Consider the following 12,111-nt stretch of genomic DNA (forward strand, 5'->3'; position numbering starts at 1 on the left):
TGGAATCTGGATATTCTCCTGGATGTTCCAGTTTCCTCATGCAGGGTCAACGGGTTTAATTGGCCACTCTAAACTGCCCCTTAAACGTAATGTTGACGGCTAAGTGAAGAGTCAGTGCTCCACACTGGGATAGCAATAAGTGTGACACTATGACAGCTCAGGGAGTTCCGGACTTTGGAGTTCAACTCCAGTGCTGTCTGTAAGGAGTTTGTATGCTCTTCCCATGACCGCTGGGGTTTCCTCCGGGTGCTCCAATTTCCTCCCACGTTTCAAAGATGTACTGGTTAGTAGGTTAATTGGTCAGTGTAAATTGTCCTGTGATTAGGCTAGGGTTAAATAGGTAGGTTGCTGGGAGGTGTGGCTCATTGGGCTAGAAGGGTCTGTTCCACGCTGTATTGCTAAATAAAAAATAAATGAAGTGGGGATGATTGTAAATGGGTGGCACATGTTCAGCATGGAATTGATGCATGAGTCTAAGATTGTGCAACGCCAATGCCAGAGTCTCCCTGTATGACACTGGAAACACTCATCAGGTCAGTCAGCATCTGTGGAGAGAGAAACGTCTAACATTTGGAGTATTGAGTGTGTTACCTCTCTGCCTCAATCCATGAAAACTACCTCACTATTTTGCTCACTTTTTGCACTATTTATTTTTAAAATATATTCTCACTGTATGTACTTCTGTTGCAGAACAACTAATTTCACAACATTTGGCAGTGATAATAATTCTGATTCTGATGTTGAGTTTGTCATCCCGACACAGGAAGGATGTGAAGGGTTTGGAGAAGGTGGTTTACCAAGGCAAATTTTTCACTCTATCTCAGTAAATCTGACAATAATCAGAACCAGGGTTGCTATCATCGATGTCCGCCATGACATCTGTTGTTTTGCAGCAGCAGGCATAAAAAGAAACGGTGCAAGAGCAGAATAGTGGGGTAGTCTTCAAGGGCTCATGGACTGCTCAGGACTGAAAACTAACAGATGGAATTTAATGCAAACAAGCTTGCCACGGTGGTGAAGTGGTAAGAAAGTTCGTACGTTCTTCTCGTGAGCACATGGGTTTCCACCAAGTACTCTGGTTTCCTCCCAAAGACATATCATTTAATAGGTAAATTGTCCTGTAATTAGGCTGGGTTTAAACAGGAGAGTTGCTGGGCAGCACAGCTTGTTGGGTGGAAGGGCCTGTTCTCTGCCGTATCTCTCAATAAAGAAATAAGAATCAGGAGGTGTGAGGTGTTGCAGTTTGGGAGGGCAAACTGGGGCAGGACTTACATATGGGGCACTCAGGAGTGTGGTAGAACACAGGAATCAGCAAATACAGATCCATAATTCCTTGAAGTGGCGTCACAGTTAGACAGGGTTATAAAGAGTACAGTGGCCTTCAGAAATCAAAGTATTGAGTACAGGAGTTGGGATGTTATGTTGAAGTTGTATAAGATGTTGGTGAGACCTAACTTACAATATGTGTGCAGTTCCAGTCACAAACCTACAGGAAAAATGTCAATTATTGAAAGAGTAGAAAGAATATTTGGAAGGATGTTGCTGGGATTGAGGAGCTGAGTTACAGAGAAAGGCTGAACAGGTTTGGACTTTATTCCCTGGAGTGTAGAGAATGAGGAGAGATTTGACAGAGGTGCTCAAAACTATGTGTGTATGCAGTTGATAGGGTAAATGCAAGCAGGCTTTTACAACTGAGGTTGGGAGGGACTTGATCTAGAGGTCATGGGTTAAGGGTGAAAGGTGAAATATTTAAGGGGAAGATGACAGGGGTTCTTCTTCACTCGGGGTGGTGCAAGTGTGGAATGAGTTGCCAGTGGAAATGGTGGATGCAGGTTCGATTTCAACTTTTAAGAAAAGTTTGGATAAGTCCACGGCTGGGAGGAGTACAGAGGGCGATGGCCCTTAAGTGGTTCATTGGGACGAGCAGAATAACAGTTCAACAGGGAATAGATGGGCCAAAGGGTCTGTATCTGTGCTGTAGTGTTCTCTGCTCTATGATGATGCCCTGGCAGAATCTATTCCAAAAACTGTAAGTATGGTACCTCAGCTCCTGTACTCCTCGATGGCGTTCTACTCTATTGTATTCTATTCTACAAAGCTCTCGTGGCCCTCTGCTTTTGTTGTAGAACCACGTGCAACACTCAGAGTTGCAGAGGATGGGCATCAGACACGGTACCTGTGTGGCGAGACCGTTGTGTTAAACTGTGAGGCATCCCACACCGACGCTGAGGTCAAGTGGTACAAGGACAGCGGCGGACTGGAGGAGAGGCCGGGTGTTAAGATGGAGTCCGAGGGGGTTCAGAGGAGGCTGGTCATTCCCCACTGCTCCAAGAATGATAGCGGAGTCTACGTCTGCGAGGCCACAGGAGATTCACTGTCCTTCACGGTCACCGTGACAGGTGGGTTCACTGCAGAGAAGATGGTCAAACACAGCATAGCATGTGGGAGCTTCACTCTGTGTCTGACCCTGGGAGTGTGTGATGGGATGGTGTAGATGGAGCTTCACTCTGTGTCTGACCCTGGGAGTGTGTGATGGGACAGTGTAGAGGGAGCTTCACTCTGTGTCTGACCCTGGGAGTGTGTGATGGGACAGTGTAGAGGGAGTTTCACTCTCGGTCTGAACCCAGGAGTGTGTGATGAGATGGTGTAGAGGGAGCTTCACTCTGTGTCTGACTCCAGGAGTGTGCGATGGGACAGGGTAGAGGGAGCATCACTCTGTGTCTGACCCCGGGAGTGTGTGATGGGACAGTGTAGAGGGAGTTTCACTCTGTGTCTGACCCCGGGAGTGTGTGATGGGACAGTGTAGAGGGAGCTTCACTCTGTGCCTGACCCTGGGAGTGTGTGATGGGACAGGGTAGAGGGAGCTTCACTCTGTGCCTGACCCTGGGAGTGTGTGATGGGACAGGGTAGAGGGAGCATCACTCTGTGTCTGACCCTGGGAGTATGTGATGGGACAGTGTAGAGGGAGCTTCACTCTGTGTCTGACCCTGGGAGTGTGTGATGGGACGGTGTAGAGGGAGATTCACTCTGTGTCTGACCCTGGGAGTGTGCGATGGGACAATGTAGAGGGAGATTCACTCTGTGTCTGACCCCGGGAGTGTGTGATGGGACAATGTAGAGGGAGTTTCACTCTGTGTCTGACCCCAGGAGTGTGTGATGGGACGGTGTAGAGGGAGCTTCACTCTGTGTCTGACCCTGGGAGTGTGTGATGGGATGGTGTAGATGGAGCTTCACTCTGTGTCTGACCCTGGGAGTGTGTGATGGGACAGTGTAGAGGGAGCTTCACTCTGTGTCTGACCCTGGGAGTGTGTGATGGGACAGTGTAGAGGGAGTTTCACTCTCGGTCTGAACCCAGGAGTGTGTGATGGGACAGGGTAGAGGGAGCATCACTCTGTGTCTGACCCCGGGAGTGTGTGATGGGACAGTGTAGAGGGAGCTTCACTCTGTGTCTGACTCCAGGAGTGTGCGATGGGACAGGGTAGAGGGAGCATCACTCTGTGTCTGACCCCGGGAGTGTGTGATGGGACAGTGTAGAGGGAGTTTCACTCTGTGTCTGACCCCGGGAGTGTGTGATGGGACAGTGTAGAGGGAGCTTCACTCTGTGCCTGACCCTGGGAGTGTGTGATGGGACAGGGTAGAGGGAGCTTCACTCTGTGCCTGACCCTGGGAGTGTGTGATGGGACAGGGTAGAGGGAGCATCACTCTGTGTCTGACCCTGGGAGTATGTGATGGGACAGTGTAGAGGGAGCTTCACTCTGTGTCTGACCCTGGGAGTGTGTGATGGGACGGTGTAGAGGGAGATTCACTCTGTGTCTGACCCTGGGAGTGTGCGATGGGACAATGTAGAGGGAGATTCACTCTGTGTCTGACCCCGGGAGTGTGTGATGGGACAATGTAGAGGGAGTTTCACTCTGTGTCTGACCCCAGGAGTGTGTGATGGGACGGTGTAGAGGGAGATTCACTCTGTGTCTGACCCTGGGAGTGTGCGATGGGACAATGTAGAGGGAGATTCACTCTGTGTCTGACCCCGGGAGTGTGTGATGGGACAATGTAGAGGGAGTTTCACTCTGTGTCTGACCCCAGGAGTGTGCGATGGGACAACGTAGAGGGAGATTCACCATGGTATTCTCCTGGACTAACATCCTAAGCCACTTGACAACTCCAGGTCTCTGGATGAGGGTGTCAAGGTGGGAATTGACCAATGTTGTGACACTAGGTGCATTTCAGAATTTGATGTTTCATTAAATTATAATTGAGTATAATATATTTGTTCTTTTCCTTTATCTTTCACTCCATTTCCCACCCTTCCTTCAACTACTCTCTCTCCCTTCTACTCTCATCTCTCTCTCTCTCTCACACTTTCTCTGCCTACTCCTCTGTCTGTGCTCTTTTCCCTCTCCTGTTCCCTACATCTCTTCTTCAATCTGTTTTTCTGATTACACCTCCTCCTCCTCCTCCTCCTCATCTCTCTTTCCCTCTTTCTTTCTCTGTCTTTTGTTTCCCTGCTATTTGTCAGTCTCTCCCTTTTCTCTCTCCCCTTCCTCCTTTTCTTCCTTTTCCTGTCCCTGTTCTTCCTTTTCCCTTCTCCTTGTCTTCCTCTCTTTCCATATCTCTCCCACTTCCCCCCTCTGATTCTCTTGCACTTTCTCCATCTCTTCCTCTCCCTCCTTATTCAATTCACATTCTGTTGCCTCTCTCACTACCTCCTCTACCTCCTGCTCTCCCTCCCTCTCTCCTCCCACTCACCCTCTCTCCCCTCTCCTCCCTCTATCATTCCTTCCCTCTATCATTCCCTCTGTCACTCCCTCCCTCTATCAAACTCTCACCCTCTCTCCTCTCTCTGCTCCACACCCTCTTGCACTCTCTTTTGCCCTCCCTCATCCTCTTTCTCCACCTCACTCTCACTCCATTCTTACCTCCCTCTCCCTCCCCGTTCGTATCCTACTTTTCCTGTCCCATTCCCACGCCCCCTTCCCTGGTTCCAGATCACCCGGTGACCATCGTCAGCAGCTCTCCCTCGGAGGTGATGGTGCCAGTCGGTGCCGAGGTGATCCTGTGGTGCCAGCTGTCCTGGCCGCAAGGGCTGGTGAGATGGTCCAGGGACGGGGCCGAGCTGGAGCCCAGTGAGAGGTGCAGGATAGAGGTGGAGGAGGCGAGGAGGAGGCTGACCATTCACCCGGCCATGGTGGAGGACGAGGGCACCTATGTGTGCCGCTCAGCCGATGCCGTGGCCGTATTTAAGGTCATGGTCTCTGGTGAGTGCAAGCGAAGGGTTCTCTCATCCAATCAGTGAGTGTGAAACAGGGAAGATGTCCCGTTGGATGGGGAGATCACAGTCCATTGGGCAACTGTAGACCCTCAATCTTTCAATACACCTAACTGGCCTATAGTTACCTGCCTTTTGCCTACGTCCTTTTTTGAACAGTGGCGTGACATTCGCCATCTTCCAATCCACTGGGACCTGCCCAGAGTCCGGAGAATTGTGGTAAATTATCATCAAAGCCTCAACTATAACTTCTGCCATTTCTTTCAGTACCCAGGGATGCATTCCATCAGGACCGGGGACCTATTTATTTTCAGGCCCAAAAGTTTGCTCAGAGCTACCTCTTTAGTGATAGCTTTTGTATCGAGGTCCTCACCTCCCAATGCATCCATAACATCTCTCTTTGGCATGTTAGACGTGTCCTCCACTGTGAAGACCAACACAAAATAGTAACTCAAAGCCTCAGCCATTTTCTCATCACCCAATAACAATTCCCCTTTCTCATCCTCCAAGGGACCGACTGTACGTTCACTCTAGCCACCCTTTTCCACTTCATATAATTATAAAAACTTTTACTATACATTTTTATATTGGGTGCTAGTTTATTTTCATAATCTATCTTCCCTTTCTTTATTGCTCACTTAGTGGTTCTTTGTTGCTTTTTAAAGTTTTCCCAGTCTTCCAGTTTCCCACTACTCTTGGTGACTTTGTATACATGAGTTTTTAGTTTGATGCCTTCTTTTATTTCCTTAGTTATCCAAGACTGGCTCTCCCCACCCTTGCTGTCCTTGCTTTTAACTGGAATATACTTTTATTGAGCACTGTGAACAATCTCTTTGGAAGTCTTCCACTGATCCTCAACTGTCCCACCATATAGCCTGTGTTCCCAGTCTACACTAGCCATATCCTCCCTCATCCCATAGTAGTCTCCATTGTGTAGGCATAATACACTGGTTTTAAATCGAACTATTGCACCCTCCATTTGTAGGAGAAACTCAGTCATACTGTGATCACTCTTTCCAAGAGGATCCCTAACTACAAGATCACTAATTTTACCTGTCTCATTGCATTGGACCAGATCTAGGATAGCACGTTCCCTTGTAGGTTCAGTAACATGCTGTTCAAGAAGCCATCATGGATGCATTCCATGAAGTCCTCTTCAAGACTGCCTCGACCAACTTGATTCACCCATTCTATGTGCAAGTTAAAGTCCCCCATGATAACTGCTGTTCCATTCTTACATGCCTCAGATATTTCTCTGTTTATTGCCTGTGCCACTGTAATGTTGTTATCCAGTGGCTGATAGACAATTCCCACCATTGATTTTTTTACCCCATTCTGCTCTATTGTATTCTATTCTACAAAGCTCTTGTGGCCCTCTGCTTTCGTTGTAGAACCGCGCGTGACACTCAGAGCTGCAGAGGACGGGCATCAGACACGGTACCTGTGTGGCGAGACCGTTGTGTTAAACTGCGAGGCATCCCACTCCGACGCTGAGGTCAAGTGGTACAAGGACAGCGGCGGACTGGAGGAGAGGCCGGGTGTTAGGATGGAGTCCGAGGGGGTTCAGAGGAGGCTGGTCATTCCCCACTGCTCCAAGAATGATAGCGGAGTCTATGTCTGCGAGGCCACAGGAGATTCACTGTCCTTCACGGTCACCGTGACAGGTGGGTTCACTGGCGAGGATGTAGTGACACACAGTGCAGCATATGTTATCAGATAAACAGCATTCACATGAGAACCATAAACTAACTTTACACAATTTTTACAAGAAATGGCATAATTAGAATCAGAACAAAGTGATTATCGTGTTGCTAAACTGTAATGATTAGGGCTGGGCCAGTTGGTTCTTTTCACGAACCAACTGACTGAAGGGAAGTAGCTGTACTTGAACCTGTTTATGGTACCTCATGGTGACTGCAAGAAGATGCCATGGCTGGTCAGTAAGGATCTTTGACGATAGATGTTTCTTACTTGAGAAGGTGCCTGGTGTTGATACTATCGACAGTGGGGAGGGATGTGCCTGGGATGTCCTGGGGCAGAATCCACTACTGTCTTCAGCTCCTTATGTCCCTGTGCATTCAGACTGTCGTGCCAGACCACACTGCAACCAGCGGGATACTTTCATGGGGACTCAATGACCACTCAGTGTGGGGGGACATTTTAAATGGCTTCAAGAAGCTTGTTTGATGGCACACAGAAGCTTCCTGTTAGTGGTCAAGGAGCTCACTGTGTCATTTTATCTCTGTCTCTCTCTCCCTTCACCTTTCTCTCTTCAACTCCCCCTTTCTCCCCCTAAACTCTCTTTCTCTCTCCCCATCCCACTCTCTCTAGTCTGTCTACCCTCTTTCTCTACTCCTTTCCCTCTACCCTTCCCTCCCTACCTCTTTCTCTATACCTCAGTTCACCATTGTCTCCCCTATTCTCTCCCCATCTCTTTCCTACTCCCCCCTCCCCTCCCCTTTCCCCCCTTCCCCTTCCCCTCCTTCCCCCTTCCCCCTCTCCTTCCCCCTCTCCTTCCCCCTCTCCCCTCTGCCCTCCCACCCCTCCCCCTCCTCCTCCCCCTCCCCCTCCCCCTCTCCCCTCTCCCTCTTCCCCTCTTCCCCTTCCCCTACCCTCCTTCCCCCTTCCCCTCTCCCTCTCCTTCCCCTTCCCCTTCTCCCCCTTCCCCCTCTCCCCTTCCCCCTCTCCCCCCTTCCCCCTCCCTCTTCCCCCTTTCCCCCTCTCCCCCTCCTTCCCTCTTCCCCCGCTCCCCCTCCTCCCCCTTCCCCCTCTCCCCCTCCTTCCCCTTCCCCCTCTCCCCCTTTCCCCTTCCCCTTCCCCCTCCTTTCCCCTTCCCCTTCCCCTTCCTTCCCCTTCTCCCCATCCTTTCCCCTTCTCCCTCTCCGCCTCCTTTCCCCTCCCCCTTCCCCCTCTCCCCCTTCCTTCCCCCTTCCCTCTCCACACCACTCCTCTTCCTGCCCCCCGTTCAGTATCAGGGCTGAGTTTGTTCCTCTGCCTGACACTAACCCGATATCCCTTGGTTTCCTAAAGCACAAAAATCAACTCTCTACGCTTGTGTAGCTCTGCGCGTTCCATTTGGTGAACAGTTCTCACAGCTTTCTATCTGGATCGCTGAGAAACATGGTATTAAAGGCAATGCATGGGATGCCCAAGGAATTCAGCAGGTCAGGCAGCATCTGTGGAGAGTCAGCGTTTCAGATCGAGACCCTTCATCTGAACTTAAAGATAGAAAAGAGGTGACTGGTATAAAGAGGTGAGGGGAAGGGGAGGAGCAAGAGATGGCAGTCGATGGGTGGATCCAGGTGAGGGGGAGCGGTGATAGGCAGGTAGAGGAGGGGAGGATAGGAATAGTGACAGGGGCTGGGAGTTGATAGTGTCTCTGTCAGATGAAAGGCATGGCTCTGAAGCTCCCAGGATGTATTGCTACATTGAAAGTGCTACAGAACTGCTGAGTTAAGATTGGGCCCAGCGCATTGATCCAGTCATGAGGAAGGCACCACAGCGACTATACTTCATTAGGAGTTTGAAGAGATTTGATATGGCATCAAAGACACTGAAATTTTCTACAGATATACCAGAGAAGACATTCTAGCTGTCTGGTATGGAGGGGCTACAGCACAGGATCAGGAAAAGCTGCAGAAGGTTGTAAAGTCAGCCATCTTCATCACAGGCACCAGCCTTGCCAGCACTGAGGACATCTTCAAAAGGCAATTGCTCAAAAATGAGGCGTCCATCGTTAAGGACTGCCATCACCCAGGACATGCCCTAGGTACAGGAGCCTGAAGACACACACTCAACGTTTTTCCCCTCCATCAGATTTCTGAATGGACAATGAACCCAAGAGCGACCTTGTTATTCCTTTCTCGTGCCTTTTTTTTTAAGTTATAAGAATTTTAATGTCATGCCCTATACCGCTGATAGGAAACTACAGATTTCATGACATAATCTTGGTGGCCACTTCATTAGGTACATCTGTACACTAGCTCGTTAATGCAGATATCTAATTGGCCAATCAAGTGGCAGCAACTCAGTGCATAAAAGCATGCAGACATGGTCAAGAGGTTCAGTTGTTGGTCAGACCAAGCATCACAATGCGGAATAAATGTGATCTTAGTGACTTTGACTGTGGAATGATTGTTGGTCCCAGACAGAGTGGATTCACTATCTCAGAAACTGCTTATGTCCTGCGATTTTCACGCACGACACTCTCTAAGGAAACATACAGAGAATGGTGCATTTAAAACAAAAAATACCTAGTGAGTGAATGGCAGTTCTGTTAGTGAAAACTCATTGTGAACGAGAGCAGTCAGATGAGAATGGCCAGACTGGTTCAAGCTGACAGGAGTTTAACAGCATCCCAAATAATCAATCATGCGTTATAACTGTGGTGTGCACAAGAGCATCTCGAAACACGCAAGATATTGAACCTTGAAGTGGATGGGCTACAGCAGCAGAAGACCACGAACATATACACAGGAGATACCTAATAAAGTGGCCACAGAGCGTATGTCAGAGATCACAAACCTCATTCTGATTTTAACCCCTTGTTTTTGTCTATAGAACCCTCGGTCTGTATAATCCGATCAACGGATCAGCTGCTGGACCACAAGTTCCTGGTGTCCGAGGAGATTCATCTGGAGTGTGAGGTGTCCCGGGCGGACGCATTTGCCTATTGGTACAAGGACGGGGAGAAGATAGCTGAGGACAAGCGGATATCCACCAGGAGCGAGGGGACTGTCCGGTCACTGCAGGTCCAGGACGCACGGCTGACGGACTCGGGAGAGTACCTGTGTGATGTCCAGGATGACAGCATTGTGTTCCGGGTCCTTGTGGAAGGTAAGGTGCAGTCCCCTCCCTGGGCTCTCATCCAGCACCTCTCCCCTTGCAAGATAGAACCTCTGGTATAATAAGACAGAGGAATTTAAAGTTTCTGTCCCTCTACACCTCCGATCCCCTGAGAGGTCACTCATGCACCCCTGGTATCTTCCTCCTGTAGACATTAATCAGCTCCTTGGTTTTGCTGCCGTTGAGTGAGAGGTTGTTGTGGCACCACTCAGCCAGATTTTCAATCTCTCTCCGATATGCTGATTCATCACCACCTTTAATTCAGACAACAACAGTGGTGTCAACAGCAAACTGGAATATGGCACTGGAGCTGTGCTTAGCCACATAGTCATAAGTGCAGAGTGAGTAGATTAGTGGGCTAAGAACACAGCCTTGCGCTGCTGATGGAGATTGTGGAGGAGATATCGTTGCTGATCTGAACGGACTGGGGTCTGCAAGTGAAGGTATTGAGGATCTAGTCGCACTGAGAGATATTGAGGATGATGGGGAGAACTGTACCTGTGATGCATTGAGCTGAGTTTACCACTCTCTGTAGCTTCTTATGTTCTCGTGCATTCAAATTGCCAAACCAGACCTTGATGTAACAAGTCAGGGTACTTCTAACATTACATCTGTAGAAGTTTGTTAGAAATGCTTGGTGACAAGCCAAACCTACCTGAGTTCCTAAGGAAGTAAAGTTGCTGATGGATGTTCCTTGTAGAGTACAGTACAGTGCAGTACTGTAGAGGAGCAGGCCATTCAGCCCATCATGTTGTGCTGAGCTGATTAAACTAACCAAACTCAAGAAGGCGGCATCTGTCGTTAAAGACCTGCACTATTCAGGACCATCAGGGAGGGGGTGCAGGAGCCTGAACACCCACACTCAATGTTTTAGGAACACTTTCAACCCCTCCCTCATCAGATTCCAGAACAGTCCATGAACCAATGAACACTACCTTGTTATTCTTCTTTTCCAATAATTAGTTATTTTTTGTAACGTTGTGATTTTTATGTTTTGCCCTGTATGCTCACGAATAACAATATTTCAGGACATATGTCAGTGATAAAAAACCTTATTGTGATTCTAACTCCTTGCTCTGACTGCAGAACCTCCGGTCCGTATAACCCGACCAACAGACCGGCTTCTGGTCCACAAGTTCCTGGTGTCCGAGAAGATTCGTTTGGAGTGTGAGGCGTCACGGGCGAACGCACTTGCCCGATGGTTCAAGAATGGGGAGAAGGTGGCTGAGGACAGGCGGACATCCACCAGGAGCGAGGGGACTGTCCGATCACTGCAGGTCCTGGATGCACAGCTGACGGACTCGGGAGAGTACCTGTGTGATGTCCAGGATGACAGCATTGTCTTCCGAGTCCTCGTGGAAGGTAAGGTGCAGTCACCCCCCTGGGCTCTCATCCAACATCTCTCCCTATCGCTGGTGGGATGATGACTGGTGTCTATATGAGAAAGGATTAGGTAAACTCAAAGTCGGATCAGTTTATTGTCATCTGCACAAATCCCTGTATGACAGCTGCAATCAAAATCTTACTTGAGCAACACCATAGGCATGTAGGATTGAATACTCAACACTCATAAAGACACAAACAAAATGATACAAAAACACTCAAGAAAGAGCCCAATTAGATATAAACGAGCCTGTTGCAGTACAAAGGGGTCATAGTTTGTTATACTGAGGGAGTAATTGATGGTGTGTTATTTGGTTCAAGAACTGTGTGGTTCAAGGGAAGAAGCTGTTCCTGAACCTGGTAATATGGGACTTCACGCTTCTGTACCTCCTGCCCGACAGTAACACACGATGTCATGGTTTGGATGAGGGTGAATCTTTAATGGATGTTGCCTTCTTGAGGTAGAACTTCCTATAAAAACCACCAATAGTTCATAGTTCAAGGCAAATCTATTATCAAAGCATGTGCAACATATATCACTATATACTTACCACCCTGAGATTCATTTTCTTGCAGGCATTCACAGTAGACCATAGAAATACAATAGGATCAATGAA

General features: G+C 48.8%; 1 protein-coding gene across 1 annotated transcript in view; it reads left to right on the forward strand.

Moving 5' to 3' along the window:
* obsl1a (obscurin like cytoskeletal adaptor 1a) overlaps positions 1 to 12,111 on the forward strand; it is a 192,743-nt gene that overhangs the window by 36,686 nt on the left and 143,946 nt on the right. The window contains exons 9-13 of the mRNA XM_063051410.1: positions 2,127 to 2,399; positions 4,986 to 5,255; positions 6,658 to 6,930; positions 9,827 to 10,102; positions 11,198 to 11,473. Of these exons, the coding sequence (XP_062907480.1) occupies positions 2,127 to 2,399; positions 4,986 to 5,255; positions 6,658 to 6,930; positions 9,827 to 10,102; positions 11,198 to 11,473 (1,368 nt within the window). The remainder of the gene's footprint in view (positions 1 to 2,126; positions 2,400 to 4,985; positions 5,256 to 6,657; positions 6,931 to 9,826; positions 10,103 to 11,197; positions 11,474 to 12,111) is intronic.

Source organism: Mobula hypostoma, chromosome 6, assembly GCF_963921235.1.
Source record: "Mobula hypostoma chromosome 6, sMobHyp1.1, whole genome shotgun sequence".
NCBI lineage: Eukaryota > Metazoa > Chordata > Chondrichthyes > Myliobatiformes > Myliobatidae > Mobula > Mobula hypostoma.